The 16,883-nt window shown below is 30.6% G+C and overlaps 1 protein-coding gene across 1 annotated transcript; it reads right to left on the bottom strand.

Annotated features, from left to right (window-relative positions):
- Positions 1 to 1,475: 1,475 nt before the first annotated feature.
- LOC114331198 (uncharacterized) lies at positions 1,476 to 16,415 on the bottom strand. The gene is made up of 4 exons (XM_028280692.2): positions 16,262 to 16,415; positions 8,843 to 9,057; positions 8,513 to 8,752; positions 1,476 to 2,076 (listed from the first exon to the last, which is right to left on the bottom strand). Exons 1-4 carry the CDS (start codon positions 16,302 to 16,304, stop codon positions 1,810 to 1,812), a joined length of 765 nt encoding a protein of 254 aa, XP_028136493.1. The 5' UTR covers positions 16,305 to 16,415; the 3' UTR covers positions 1,476 to 1,809.
- Positions 16,416 to 16,883: the final 468 nt, after the last annotated feature.

Here is a 16,883-nt window from a genome sequence, read left to right as displayed (position 1 = left end):
CGAGAAAAGAGAAAAAGTTTTAAAGTGATTTTTTAATAATATATTGTTATGGAACGCTTACAATTTTGAACATCTTTAACAACAAAATACTTGGATCACAGAATATATTATCCTAATGTATTCTCTGCTTGGATCTGCCACAAATAATACACAATAAATAACTTTTTATTAATTTCACGTCCTTAATCAATTATTTATCAAATACACAAATCAATAACTCAAAATATTCCCGATGCAATGTCAAATATTTAAAATTGTCACTGATTGTCAGTGTCTGACTGACAATATTATATTGGAAAATATTACCACGGCATTGTGTTCATTTTTTTCGAATCCTGAAAAAACCAATAAATATTTTTGAAAAATTTAAACGCAGAATGAAAGACTAAATTATTACCGAGGGCCGAAAGTCCCTTAGAATAAATAAAAAGTTTATTTTGAATGAGATATTTGAAATTAAAAATCACACTAAATTTTCTCTTAGTTTTTCACCCTTGTAACTTATTAAAATAAACATTATAGAAGTTCTCAGGGACTTTCGGCCCTCGCTAATAACGTAATCTTTCATTCTGCGTTTAAATTTTTCAAAAATACTTATTAGTTTTCTCAGGATTCGAAAAAAATGAATCCCCATTTGAATAGCATTGCAGCCGAAAATACGTACCGATCCTCTTAATACCTTTTTACACAAGATATCGAACAAGGAAAACTGAGTAGCAGAATTCGAGCAAATCCTGTATGATTTTTGGAAGCGGTCTTGACAAGAGGGACCTTTTCGCAACATCCAGAGAGTATGTGTTGGGAGAATCAACAATGGCACAATCCAGAGAACGAGGGAGTGAAGAAACAAAAAGGTTAGTCAAATCATTTGTCGGAATGGAGAAAATTTGTTTATATCAAACCAATATTTGTTTATTTTTTTATTGAACTGTTTTTTTCCGCAGTTAGTCAATTAAAAATTGAAAAGTCAAGTCAAATGAAGAAAAGTAAATTTTATTAAATTGTGTATGAGTAAATGATAAATTAATTAAATAATTTTTTTTTGTCAAAACAAGGAGATATCAGAGTTAGAATTTAATTTATTAAGTAAGAGATTGTTGCAACAAAGTTTAAATTTAATATTTTTTGAATCACATGTACACGGCTTATTTGATAAAAACAATAGATTACATTTATATGATATTGAGTGTTTTCAATTTCCCTGTTTCCACCCTGGAAGAAGTAAGCAATCAGAAATATTAGAAGCCACAGGTATTGTATCCAATACAAATTTACCCCTAAGAAAATTGATTGGAAAATTTAGTTTTGTTTTTACATAGGCAGTAAATAAAATAATTGGATAATTAATTAAAGTAAGAATTTGCTAATCAATCTAATTAAAGAGATATAATAGAGCATAACAATATGTATATTAATAATAATGCAATTTGTATTTAGGGCATGTTTTTTGGGATGAACTTGATGTAATGAAACACTTATTCCATAGTTTTATTTATTTAATAAAAATCTGCACATACTCATACAGTTACAGAACATTTACAGGTGCACAGTTACACAAAACCATTACGGATATTCTGATACATTTTTTTATTATAAAAAAAGAAACTCGTGTTTAATAAAACTTAAAACTAAATCAGTCCTAATCGGGCTTATAATAAAAATATTTATTTGAAATTCTCTATTTAACATTTATATTTTTAACACCAACTAGCACAATAATACAAACACCAAACTACTGAAAAAAACGTACTCAAACTTGAGTACTCCGGAAAGGATAAATGGGCGCTAGTTGGCGAATACGCAGAAAATTTAGCTGATGAAATGATTCTTCAAATACTTCATCATACCGAACGTGCGGAAACGTTTCGTTCCGATGACCTTCATCAATGCATCATCACAGATGGCGTACTGTTTGTTTTTGGGATCGTACAAATCTTTTTCTTTGATTATAGACCATACTTTCTTGACGACTTCATGCCGAGCCATCGTGTCCTGACCGACCAACGCTGCCAATTCTGGAGATAAGTTCATTACTTTTGTGTAACCGCTACCTCCTTTCTTGCCTCCGCCGCCACCCTGAAACAATAACAATCTTATTAATAATCAAGTATTAGTCCTGATATTTGTTGACTATGAAAAAGCTTTCGACACAATAAGTCATCAAAAAATGTTAAAAGACTTAAAAATGTTAACAGAGTGCCGTATAGATCATCGCTATATAAACATGATATATGCATTACTATTTGATATGTGTGTACCAATATACAGAAATTATAAACGTCAATATCCTACATGGTACAATGCGGAAATAATTAGAATAATAAAGTTGAAATCAAAAAATATCAAAAATTATAAGAAAACAGGGAATATACTTTATATGCATGAATTTAAAAGGTTGCGAAAAATAATAAAACAAATGATTAAAACTGAATATAACGCTTTTTTTAATCAAAGATTGTTCTCGGATATTTGTAAAGTCACTTCAAAAATTTGAACTTATCAATAAAAACAGGAACTTATCCCGAACTGTGGAAAAATGCATAAGTATGCCCTGTATTCAAAAACGGAACGAAATCTGATGTGTCCAATTACAGACTAGTATCTTTCGTTATCCAATTTTTCAAAGGTTTTCGAAGTAACTGTATATAATCGTATATACCCCTCTGTTAAGCCAAGCGTCCACAGACCCGCATCGTACGCAACGGATTTTAGTTTGACAATCGATAATGCGATCCGTACGATGCGGATCAGTGGACGCGGTTGCATAAGTTTCTGTACAAGGCAAACTAAAATCCGTTGCGTACGATGCGGGTCTGTGGACGCTTGCCTTTAGGGGATGGATATCACCTTATCAACATGGCTTTATAAATAAACGCTCTACTGTATCAAACTTAACTGTAATAACTCAAAATATATCAGATGTTTTGTATGTACAAGGTCAAGTAGATGTAATATATACTGATTTTTCTAAGGCGTTTGACAAGGTTGATCACAAATACCTTCTCTTTAAATTATCAAATTTAGGATTTTCTGTAAACATTTTAAAGTTACTTGAAAGCTATTTAATAGGCAGGAGCCAATTTGTATCATATAATGGTTTCACATCAGAATTAATCTTTACTGCATCCGGCGTTCCATAGAGATCAAACTTAGGTCCATTGTTGTTCCTATTATATTATATCAACGATTTATTTTTAGATATCAACAACAGAAAATTATGTTTTGCGGATGATCTTAAAATATACTGTGAAATTAAAACAATTGCTAACTGTATAGATTTGCAAAACGATCTCTAAATTATATAGATACTTGGTGTATAAAAAACAAACGTTTTCTTAATGTCAATAATTGTAAAGTAGTAAGATATTCTAGAAAGGAAAATAAGGTTGATTTTAATTATGTAATTCAGGGGTCAGAACTGGAAAAATGTAATAGCATTAAAGATTTAGGAGTTATAATTGATTCAAAATTAACCTTTAATGACCATATTGGGCAGAAAGTATCTGATGCTATGAAAAAATACGGTTTTATCATCAGAAACTGTAGAAATTTTAGCGATATAAGACCAATTAAACTGCTGTATCTATCTTTACTGCGAACAAAACTAGAATATTGTAGCTTAATTTGGTATCCTATTTATAGATGTTATATGCAACAGATTGAAAAGGTACAATGGAAACTTTTAAAATATTTAGCATTTAAGGTTGATGGAGTATATCCTGCTCATGGTTATGATTACGATTTGTTATGTAACAGGTTTGATATTGTAAGTTTAGAGTTAAGAAGAGTTATATTTTCGGTTTCATTTTTATTTAAGTTATTACACAACTGTATTGACTGCAGCGATATATTAGACCAAATTAGATTTAATGTGCCACGAACATCTTCTAGGTCAACTATCGTGTTTACTTGTCCACGCATGAGAACAAACATGTTACTAAAGTCACCAATTTATGTTATGTGCGATAACTATAACAAAATATGCAACCATTGTGATATTTTTTCATGCTCAATTAATCATCTAGTTGAAACCGCATTGGTTTATAGAGTACCTTAAATTGTTAATTTTTTTTTATTTCTTATTTACATAGTTATCTTGTTTAATTTAATTGTTCTCACTCTTTATTTTCAACATACTGATTATATGCTAACTGAAAAATGTATTTCAAATTTTTACCCTAGAAATGGGAAACTGTTGGGTAATAAAGCTATTATTTATTTATTTATGATCAAATAGGTACATCTATCAAAATGCGACAGCAAACACGAACCTGGCAGATAAAAGGACCAACACATTTAAAGTAAAACTGCGAGTGGGACAGGGAGACACAATTTCGCCAAAATTCTTTACAACATTGTAAGAGTATGTTTAAGAACACAAATCTGAGTGAAAAAGAAATTAATGTCAATGGAGAAATACTTGTCATTTGAGGTTCGATGACAGCATCGATGATGCAGCAACTGGAGAACCTATACCTAATCTCCCTACAAGTTGGATTAAAAATCAACTACACAAAAACACAAATCATGACAAAATCTTGTGTCAAGCAAAAAGATTTCAGTAAATGGCATGCATATTGAAGAAACCACCTCTTATAAGTATTTAGAGCATGAGATACTCATAGGAAGAGATGATCAAACATACAAACAAGCCACCGCATAGGACTCACTTGGATGGCATTCAGCAAGCTGAGTTATGCCCTTAAATCAAAACTGCCTATGTGCCTCAAAAGAAAAGTCTTTGATCAGTGCGTGTTGCCAGTACTTACATATGGTGCAGATGCTTTCAACAGTAACCACGAAAGTAAGAAATAAAATTTGTGTTACCCAAAGAGCCATGGAACGCTCAATGTTAGGCATTTCTCGTACAGATCAGATTACGAACAAGAAAATAAGACTAAAAACAGGAGTGATAGATGCCACAGAAGGAATTATGACCCTTAAGTGGAACTGGGGAGAGCACATAGCTAGAATGTCGGATAACAGATGGACACAGAGAATAATACACTGGAGACCAAGACAATAAGCAAATCGAAGTAGAGGTAATATGACTTATTGTTTAAGGAAAATCCAAGATATTTGAATTTCTCAACTTTGTCTACATTGCCAATGAGAATGACAAAATAGATTTATAGCATCAATGACAATGAAGTAAAGTATCTTTAAAGAAAGAAAAAAAATTAAATTGATCTAAAAGCTACTGAATAGACACTTGGAGAAATTTGGAAAAGCTTATGTGTAGCTTGTAGGGGAGAAAAAATATGAAATCAATCTAAAAGGAACTGAATGGACACTAACAAAAATTTTACTCCAAAATTTGCATATGATGCTCAATGCACTCAAAAACTGGACATTGATGTTTTCGATCATGGATGTTATTTTGTATCTTATTAATAACCAAATGGAATCGTTTCATATAATAATGTACTGAATATAAAATGTAGTATAGTTTTAAAGCTAAAATTACCAAAATTTAGTAAAATTAGTAGTTATATTATACAATAATGTAGCACCATTTTTCCATACAAAAAGAATTTGATCTCAACTTTTTGTTGGCTTAATGGTGCAAAGAGTGTTATTTTTCATACCATTTTAATTTACTTAATAATGTTTTATTAATGATAAATTTTATTATTACTGATATATTTGTTTTATTAATGATAAATGTAGATAAATCTGCAGCTTTCTTTAATATTATTGTAAATATGCTGTAAATAAATTTCATTGACGAAAATTTAAATTACAAATATTGTATTGTTATTCACTTATCTTGTTGCTACTGTTGTGAATCTGTGATAAACGGAGTACATTATATCAAATAAAAGCAAAAAGAAGCTAGCAATCAATCGTAACTGTATTAATGAATCTATACTATAAAGAATATTATCGGAGTCTTCAAATCTTCCTGATTTTCATTTACAGGGATTTGCGGAGTTTCTCAGTTTCTTTGAACTTAAAGATACAAAACTACACAATACACACACAAAATAGACATATAGTCTGGGCTGATTATCGGAGAATAGGCCATTTTTGGGAAAAGTTATTTATAATAAGATCCTATATATTAATACTATATGCAAAGTCCTCAGATAGTGTGCTACTTTTTTTATAAACAAAATGGCGCACGAAAATCGTGTTTTTTTCAATTATTGCTCTATAACTCCGAAGATTTTAAATTTACAACAAAAACACAAAAAAAAAAAAATTCACCGTGATTAAATTCTGCATAGAGACGTGTTTTTCCCGATCTGCTCCGACGAAAATTTTCTTTGGAAAATGCGGGTTTTCCCAACAAAATTTTTAATTTTCAAATAAAGCTTTAGATAAGTAATTATCTACCAAAAATTAAATAATTTGGTGACTTAAAGCCTTCTTGGTTTTGATTATAGTTCCAGAAGCTGGTGTAAATTGAACGAATATTTTAGCAACAATTAAATTGTTAATTAATAATTTACGGTCGCAATAATAAGCAAAATAATTATGATACACTGATCAAATTTTGAAATCTTATAAAGATGAGATGCCCATTTAACATTTTCTCGACAAAATATAAATTTTTAATTTTTTTGCTTAATCTTTAAATGTTTAAAAAAATAGTTATAAACAAATTAACGTTTCTCAGAAAGTTTTTATTATATTATAATTTTAAAAAATAGCTAAAATGCGCATTCCAAATATCTTAAAAATGAATGCTTTAAAACTTTTTTGCAACCATTTGCAAAAAAATAATGAAACAGCAAAGTAAACATACGATTACTACGGTGTTTATAATTTTTTTTAATTCTTTCAAAGTGTAGAAGTGAGTTTAAAGTACAAGCTAATTATTTACAAAAAATATCGATTATACGTTTAATGGTTATATTTTCTTTAAAGATTATAAATATATTTTTTTGTAATTTACAAGCGCGGAAGTAGAATAATACAGTACTGTAGCTAAAATTTTCACTCGGAGCGACGACCGGCGGCCGCGCATCGTACACTTTTAAATAAATAATGTATGCTGCGTATCAGGCCTACTTTTGCGCTAAAAATTACAAAAAAAGTATTTTTAATCTTTGATTAAAATATAACCATTGCACTAATTTTTGACATTCTTTGTGAGTAATTAGATTGTACCATAGACTCACTTTTTGTATTTTGTATTTTGACAACGAAACCCGATTTGGGCTTCGAAACGTTAATAAATTCATTTTTTAGTAAAATTGTGGCTTATTTCCCATAAAAAATACATAATCACTTTTAAGCTTTGAAACAACTAAAACAAATTATTAACAACGGAGATATCGTATATTTACTTTGCTGTTTCATAACTTTTTTGCAAATGGTTGGAAATTTTTTTTAAAGCATTCATTTTCAAGACCTATGAAATACGCATTTTAAGTATTTTTTAAAATTAGAATATAATAAACAATTTCTGAGAAATGCTAATTTGTTTATAACAATTTTTTTAAACATTTAAAGATTATGAAAAAAAAATGAAAAATTTATATTTTGTCGACAAAATATTAAATAGGCATCACACCTTTATAACCTTTCTAAGTTTGATCAATGTCTCAAGTTTTTTTTTATTTGTTATCGCGACTGTAAATTGTTAATTAACAATTGAATTGTTGCTAAAATATTCGTTTCATTTTCACCAACTTCTGAATTTATAATCTATACCAAGAAAGCTTTTAATTCACTAAGCTATATAATATAATTATTAATAAATAATTACTGGCCCAAAAAAATTATCTGAAAATTCGAGATTTTGTTGGGAAAACCCACATTTTTCGAGGAAAATTTTCGTCGGAGCAAATCGGGAAAAACATGTCTCTATGTAGAATTAAAATTTAGGTGAATTTTTATTTGAGTGTTTTTGGTGTAAAGTTAAAATCTTCGGAGTTATAGAGCAATCATTGAAAAAAATACCATTTGTCGGCGCCATTTTGTTTATAAAAAAAGTAGCACACTATCTACGGACTTTGCATACCTATATTAGTAATATATAGGATCTTATAATTCGATTCCAGCAATAAAATTGCTGGTAAATAACCTTTCTTTGTACTTTACTAATTAGACCAGCGTATTATAACTATTTTTTTTTTTAAATTTAAAGTAAGTTATTTAATTATTGATTAATAATTATTTACCTAAAACTTTATTTGAAAATTAGAGTTTTTGTTAGGAAAACCCGCATTTTTCGAGGAAAATTTTCGTCGGAGTAAATCGTGAAAAACATATCTCTATGCAGAATTTAATTGCGGTGAATTTTTATTTGAGTGTTTTTGTTGTAAAGTTAAACTCTTCGGAGTTATAGAGCAATAATTGAAAAAAAAAATACGATTTGTCGGCGCCATTTTGTTTATAAAAAAAGTAGCACACTATCTGCGGACTTTGCATACCTATATTATTAATATGGAAGATCTTATAATTCGATTCCAGCAATAAAATTGCTGGTAAATAACTTTTCCATGAATTTTGCTAATTAGCCCAGAGTAATACTAAGAACCTACAAATCCTACGAACTCACCTTCTTTCCCTTCTTTTTGCCCCAGTCTTCATCTGAGTCAGATTCGGAACCCTTCTTCTTCTTGGGGGGAAGTTTGCGTGTCTTGACTGGTTTTGCCTTTTTGGGTGAATATTCTTCTTCAGAATCGCCATCGCTCTGTTCGCTGGCAGATTCATCTTCTGATGTTTTCTTTGCCTTCTTTGCTGCTGGCTTCTTACCAGTGGAGGCGCGTTTTTTCTTTTTCTCATCTTCAGAAGGTTCCTAATTTCGAAGAAAATAATTACATTAATAATAACCTACGAGAGGATCTTTTGTAAAAAGTATTTTTACTAATTCTATCAAAAAGTTTACCTCTTCCTCCTCTTCTTCTTCCTCCTCCTCCTCTTCCTCAGATTCTGCCTTCTTCTTACCGCCCTTCTTCTTGTCCTGCTTTGAACTGACGAATTCCATTACCAAATCGTCAATTTCTTTCTTTCTAGATTGTAGATTTGTTTCTAGTTTCTCCTCTAGCTCCTGTCTCACCTTCTTGGCAGAAGTGGATGAAAGGTCGGCATCTTTTAAGATGGCTGTAAAATAAATGATTTATAATGGTTGAAATAACATCATTTGGATTAAGGGGGTAGGCGCAAAATCTTGGTCCAACGCTATTTAAATGCATTCATTTTTTTCGAATCCTGAGAAAACTAATAAGTGTTTTAGAAAGATTTAAATGCAGAATGAAAGACTACATTATTACCGAGGGCCGAAAGTCCCTGAAAGCTTCTATAACGTTTATTTTAATAAGTTACAGGGGTGAAAGAAAAGAGAAAATTTAGTGTGATTTTTAATTTCAAATAAGTATTTCATTCAACAGAAATTTTTTGTTTACTCTAAGGGACTTTCGGCCCTCGGTAATAATAATCTTTCATTCTGCGTTTAAATTTTTCAAAAATTTTTATTAGTTTTTTTCAGGATTCGAAAAAAAATTAATTCATTTAAATTGCATTGGACCAAGATTTTGCGCCTACTCCCTTAATAAAATAGGTATTTGATAGCCAACTCAAAAAATAATCATCTTGATTTCAAACAGCCTACATATTCATATGTATGCACAATATTATTGTTGTCAGATAACAAGATCAGCTTATAACACGTTAATTAGTCTGCCATTTCAGTTCTCATTAAAGAGGGAGTCTACTGTATTAATATTTAGATTCATAATAGTATACGCTTTTATTGCAAATTGTTTAACATTAAAAATTAATCAACTGTAATACATTAATAATGAGTAAGTTGGTAATTGATGTTTAAACAATTACATACCAATAAAAATTCCAATCACCTCATTATAAGTGGATCAACCACAACCGAAATAATAAAGCCTGCACAAAAAAGATATGTATACAATTAAATGATTATTAAACAAATAAATTAGCTTTTCAATAAAAGACATTAACATTTGCATGTAAACAAACAACAAACTTAGCCTAAAAGCCAACTCAAAGATAGTAGGTATGTTGGAAACAAAAGAATTGGTGATTTAATACATGCAGATATAGCAGAACGAGTGACAAAACCAACTTGTAATACATTAACTGCCACATTAAAATTTTTTGTTTTTGGCTTCAGGCCACATGAGTTAAATACAAATCACGTGGCGTTCAATATGTTAAATGGAAAAAATATTTTACAGTATTAGTAGTCCTGTCGCCAGGGGGGTACAACGGCCTCCTTTATTCAGATGGACTTACTAAAGTTTTTTTTATGTATTTTGACAAGTAGAACACGAATTTTTTGGGTAACAGGTGATCCGGATGTCGATAAGATTGTTATAAACAAAGAACTTGAGGAATTATATAACAGCGATTTCTCGCAAAACAAAACATTTTTTTGTATTTTTTGGGTCATTTTAAGCAAAAAATATTCCTACAAGTTTTTTCCTAGAATGCATAGTTTTCGAGATAAACGGGGTTAAACTTTCAAAAAATCGAAAAATTGCAATTTTTGAACCTGAATAACTTTTTGATTAAAAAATAAAATAACAATTCTGCTTACCGCATTTGAAAGTCAAATTATATCGGTTTTGATTATTTGCATTGCTAAAAATTTATTAGTTTATTGTTAAACAAAGCTAGAAACACCTAGTGCGTGAGTGATGTTTTCAATGATTTCTCATTTAAAATCGAACGAGTAGGTAGAGTATGACCCAAAAAATACAAAAAGATGTTTTGTTTTGCGAGAAATCGCTGTTATGTAATTCCTCAAGTTCTTCGTCTATAACAATCTTATCGACATCCGGATCAACTGTTACCCAAAAAATTCGTATTCTACGGGTCAAAATATATAAAAAAATCTTGGGTAAGTCCATCTGAATTAAGGAGGCCGTTGTACCCCCCCTGGCGACAGGACTATAGTTGATGATTTATCACATTTTGCAGTTGTTAAATCATTAAGACATATAGTGAAGCTGAACATAATGTTTTTGATTTTATAAATTTAATTAAAACTAAGATTAAATAGATTTATAACATAACATTTATAAACAAAAACAAAACATTTATAAACAAAAGGATTTTTGAGTTGCAGTACACTCAAACTGTCCACTCCACAACAAAATAGTACAGTTATGATCACTGAATAGTTTACACTTTACACCTTAATGTTTATATTGTAATACTGTGTAAATTGCAGTGTCATACGGAACTGATAAATGTTAAAGTCAAAAAATTTGAAAAAGTCAATACTTGTCAAAAATTTCGCGTGTTGAAAAATAAAATAAATCGATATCAAACTCCTCCAAAAAAAACTTGTTTGTATACTTTCCATTTTGTTATTTTTTTTTATTTAGCTTAATGCCTCGACAACTAATGGCCCTTGGCATTTTTGTTAAATTTTGTAAAATATATTTATATTACAGTAGACTCCCGTAAGTTCGGCCTCGGTTAGTTCGGTCTCCGCTTAGTCCGGCCAGCTCTCTGAGCATTAGTCACACAATTTGCACATCAAAAATCATTAGAAAAGAAAATTCAGAAAAAATTTACTGACTTTTTTTTAAGTGTTTAAGAAGCCAAACCACCAATGTACAATAATATTTTTAAATTTTATTAGGCCTAGAGTTCTGTAAGTATTGTTTTATAGTATTTTTGTAACGGTCTATCTTTTCATATATTATGTTAAATATATGTCAGAGTATTCCTCTGTGTTGTCTTCTACTTAATCTACAAGTGTTTTGTTTTTGCTGGATCCATACAAACAATAAATGGGCATATTTTAGATAAGCATCAGTTAGTTCGGCCACTTTTAAGTTCGGCCTAGGGTCCGGTCCCGAGGTGGCCGAACTTACGGGAGTCTACTGTATTTTGATTTTTTAATTTAAATCGACCTATTCTAGGTACACCACTGGTACTGGTAACGTCATTTTGACGTAAGAGGTGTGTTTAAACGAGGTGAAATTTTAAAAAAATTGGCTCCTAGATACGTAAGCCTGTAAACTATTCAATGATTGTAACTGTACATCTGAAAGAATGAATAGTACATTGATAGATGTTACTAGCAAAAACTAACTTACCCACAGATATCGGGTATAAAACCCTTACAATTATAAAATTTCACATCTAAATTCTCTTTTAATTTAAAATTACAACATGGCTGCGTCAAACCATTGTGAGTTAACGTGAACAGCCAAGTTGTAATTTTACATTAAAAGAGAATTTAGATGTGAAATTTTATAATTTTAAGGGTTCTATACCCGATATCTGTGGCTTTTGCCCAGTATCCATGATTTTTGACAATTGCTCTTCTATGAAGGATTTATAATAGGACGAAGCTCTCATGATGACACGTAATGTGTTGAAAGTACTTAGCTGATTATTAAAAATTTTTTACACACTTTCATTTTCTTTGAGAACATACACCTGTTTGCGGGTTTGACCTACTTAGAAGTGTGTACAAGTCATACAGTCTTTTTCAATTTAAAAAAAAGATAAGCCCATTTCAAGGCATTCGAGATATATTGAGAAAAGTATATGGCCCGGTGCAAGAGGAAGACGATACATTGATAATCAGGACAATTTGATGAAATTAATGAAATAAATGAAGGGTAAGATATTGAAAAGAAGAACAGAAGAAGAGGAAATGATCCTATTAATAGGTTTGTTCCAACATGACTGAGAACTGTCCATGTAACGATCACCGTCCTGCGCAGTACCATGGAACATATTATTTCGTTCCCATGGAATATTAATTATAAATAACGTGATCGTTACATGACGGTTCTCAATCGTGTTGGAACAAACCAAATGTAGTAGATAAAGTGTATGTTACTCAAACTGAAATAAAAATATTTAAGTTGGTCATAGCAAAGAATACTCCATCCAACAAGAAGCGAAAGCATTGACTATTTCATGATCCAAATTTCTTTGCGCACGTACGATCCGCCATGTTTCATGTATTATTTCTTATTTCTCAACCTAACCCCTAACAACTGTTGTTGAACCTAACAAATAATGTGAATGTATTTGTAAAATTATTGTGTTGTTTAGTCTTTTCTAATTGTAGAAAAAAGAATAATACTATTAAACATATCTATTGTTAAAATAAACTCTCATTGTGATGGCTCCACGCTAAGGTGGATTTTCTTGTGTGGTTCGTACTGGGATGCCCCACTAGATCGTAAACAAATAATTCTCTTTTCAGTTCCGAGACTGAGAAATCGTAGCAGGTAAACGATCGTTGGGCAATGAGAGAAGTTCCTTTTAAACATTTATATGATTCATTTTCAAACATTTATGTGATTCCATATATGTACCTATCTATTAAAATTATTTATTCCCAGATTTTTAATAAAGAATAAAAACAATTTAAACATAGCTATTTAGTGTTTTATTTAATTTGCAATAGTATTATTTTATTTCCAGTAAACAAACATTTGCTTAATTTTGTTCAGATCATTAAGCATTTATCTTAGCACCCTATTCAAAATTTGTTTTCGTTATCGTACATTTGAAATTAACCAAATTTAGTGTACGGTTCTAGAAATCAAAGTCGTTTTGAATTTATGCAAGGCAGGTCCACAACATCAATTTTTATTTTATGACAGCTGAGAGAAAATATGGAAAAGTTACCAGAAACCTATTGGTACTAAGTAGGAAAGGAGTGCCGACTGAATATGTGAGAGTGGTACAAGAGATGTATCAGACGGTAACAATTAGAGGGAGCGAATGCAGCTGAAACTGGAAAATTTTGTGTGAAAGCAGAGGTTCATTAGAGTTAGGTTAAGTTCCGTATTAAACCCGTAGTTATTAATAACTAGAACTAGCGAATAACTAGAAAAGATAATGTTAGAAATGAGTATATAAGAAAAAATTGGGCGTGGATCCTATTGGAAACAAAATAAGAAACAGGTTAAGAAGATAGCTAGATGCTAGATCTGATGTCTTCTTTCTTTTATATAGGCAGTACTGCCTGTTTTTCTTCAACGGTGCATTTCATTCTGTTTCTAAATTGTCATTCCAGTTTTTCCTTGGGTGTCCATTACTTATTCTGCCTAACAGTGACTTGTCCCTGGCTATTCTTACTATCCTTGATTTAAACATCCTGCTTATATTATTCTACCCTTCTTTTCCGTTCTTTACCCAGGTATTTATATTATCTACCGCACATATGCGTCTGATTTCCTCACTTCTTACCCTGTCCTGTAGTCTTTTTCCAGCAATCCTTCTTAAGATCTTCATTTCGTTGGTCTCCAGATATTTTTGTGTTTTGCTTGTATCTGGTCTTGTTTCTGCCGTATAAGTCATAAGTGGCCTAATAACTGGTTTATATATTCGGGCCTTTGTTTGCACTCTTACGTGTTTGTTTTTCCAAATTGTGTCGTTTAGGCATCCGGCCGTTCTACGGGCTTTAATTATTTGTTCTTTTACCTCTTCTTCGATATTGTTTTTAGCTGATAGATTAATTCCCAGGTATTAGATGCTAGATGTGATGGGATAATTGTTATATATCCAGGCGAATTGAATTTGGTACAGTACAAGCAGAGTTTCCAGAAACCTCAGATGGACAGAAAGAAATCGAAGGTGAATAAAGTCATTCTAGCCTCAGTCGCAGAGTTTCCTCATGCAGCGAGAATATAGTGGTGTTGGAGGTCAATAGACATTCAAAGAAATTTCTCAAAAGGAAACAAAAAAAGTCATCAACCTAAGACAAAGTTAATAGAAAATTTGAAAGTATAATTATGTAGGTACTAAGTAAAAAGGTCTTGGATCAAAAATATCTATTTTGACAAAGTTTTTTAATACGAAAAAATGTAAATAGAAATCGATAGAAATTTTCATCTCTGTTTTGAAATTAACTATTAGATTCAACTAAGCATTTACATTTAAAAAACTTCGTCAAAATCGATATTTTTAACTTAAAACCTTTTTACTTATCAGTACAAAATTGATGTATGGGTTATATTAAATTTTAGAGAAAAAAATACAATTAATATTAAATAGATCAACTTAAAAACACTAGTTTTAATTATTACTTTGTTTCTCAGTGTAACTCAAATTTCCTACTGTTTTGAACGAATTCCTCATTACTTTTCTTAGTGTAGAAGTATTACCACTACCATTCTCCGACCGATATTTCTGTCCCCTGAACATCAAAGGAGCCGACAGGTGCTGTCGCTTCTTGTTGGATGGAGTATTTTTTGGTCATAGTAAAAAATAATACGGAAATAATTTAATCCGTCCTCTAGAACTTTATTTTACCGGCCTAATATATGGATGTGGAAACATGAATTTTATCAGTTATTTCAATGCATCAAGAATATCAAGATGCCAATTTTTCCCACTTTCCCCCATGCTAGCAAGTAATGGCTTTGTTGTGTGTGTGTGTAGGAGGTCGTTTCGCGGCAATTTCAGTGCGCATGTGTGCATAAAATAAATGTTTTAAAATTTATTTGCAAAAATCAAATATAATTTGTTTATTAGGCATATAATAAATAACAAATTCCAAGAGTAATATCTAAAAATATACACTTTTTCATATTTTCAATATCTAATTACCAAATTTTTTATAAATACAACTAATATGATAAAATATACTATCAGATTCAAATATTTGATCAATTAAAACAAAAAAATTAAGAACGAAAAGGTTTTTTTAAAAAAACGAGCCCAAGCCTATCAAAAATAAAATGGAAGCGACAGGCGTATGAACACAGCATATCCACCACACAATGGATGAGAATACTTTCAAAGGTATTTACACCTAAACGAATAACTTTTCGCAAAAACTCAAACGACAAAAAATATTCCCCAATGTATAAGCAATCTTTTTCTCAATAGAAGTTTTGTCTGTCGCCTCTCCATTGCTGCAAAAAACATTAATTTATATGCCAACATATCTACGTTGAGTCGATGAAGTACACTCTGATCGTCAATCAACGAAGTCATTTTTCGGAAAAAAGTCTTAAAATAATAAGAAAACCGGGGAGAAAAACTCCTACGAAAATCAGAAATAATATTTTACACCGATTTTGTTCCTACCATTTTTCGTTTAGAGTTGTAGTTTCAGAGAAAAATCCAAATTAAATCTCACGTATAAGTACATATAGGAATACAGCGTCGTTCAGCCATTGTTTATACGTATAGCCGATATGAATATGGCACCAAGAGTAAAATGCCTGTTTTTGACTGTTAACCCATGAAAATCCATTAAGAAAAAATGTTCAGAAAAAAATTACAAACTAAGTTTTATCAATTTTGCATACTTTAGTATAAAACTGAATGAAAAAACACCACTTACCGGCAATTTCTTTGCGAAGATCTTCTTTTGAGATGTCTGCCATGTTGCTAGAGAGAGAACAGTAAACGTAATAAAAGATGGAGAAACAAGTTCAATCTACGAATGTGGCTTGGCGACTGGGCGGGCTGGCGAACTGGGGAAACGGGGCAAATTTTTAAGCCAATGCCGCAACGCTAAAATTGGCTATCTTTTGCGAGCTCTTTCAGTATTAAAAAATAATTTTATTTAAATTAAATTTAATTAAAATTTTCATTACAACTTGAATTATCGTCAAAAATTGATTTAAAAATTATCGGGAACTAATGTAATTTATTTATATTTAGAGTTTTAGAAAGCACTACTGACTCAATATAATTTTTTTAATAATTTGTGAATTATTTGTATTTTCTACTAATCAAATTAATAGACTATTTTAAAAGCCGGGATTTTAAAAGTGAACTTTAATATTTGTTAAGATATCCGTTAAAAGATGGCGCCACGTATTAAAATTAGACTTTTTATTAAAAATCCGTAATGTTTTTATCTGTAATAACAAACAATTCAAATAATGTGGACAAACAAAAACGCTAGCAAATGGTAGTACTGCCGATAAAACAATAAATATTATAAAATGTTAAAATTT

The sequence above is a fragment of the Diabrotica virgifera genome, chromosome 9 (genome assembly GCF_917563875.1).
Source record: "Diabrotica virgifera virgifera chromosome 9, PGI_DIABVI_V3a".
Lineage (NCBI taxonomy): Eukaryota > Metazoa > Arthropoda > Insecta > Coleoptera > Chrysomelidae > Diabrotica > Diabrotica virgifera.
The sequence above is the reverse complement of the archived record's forward strand: the minus strand, read 5'-3'. Positions and strand labels throughout refer to the sequence as shown.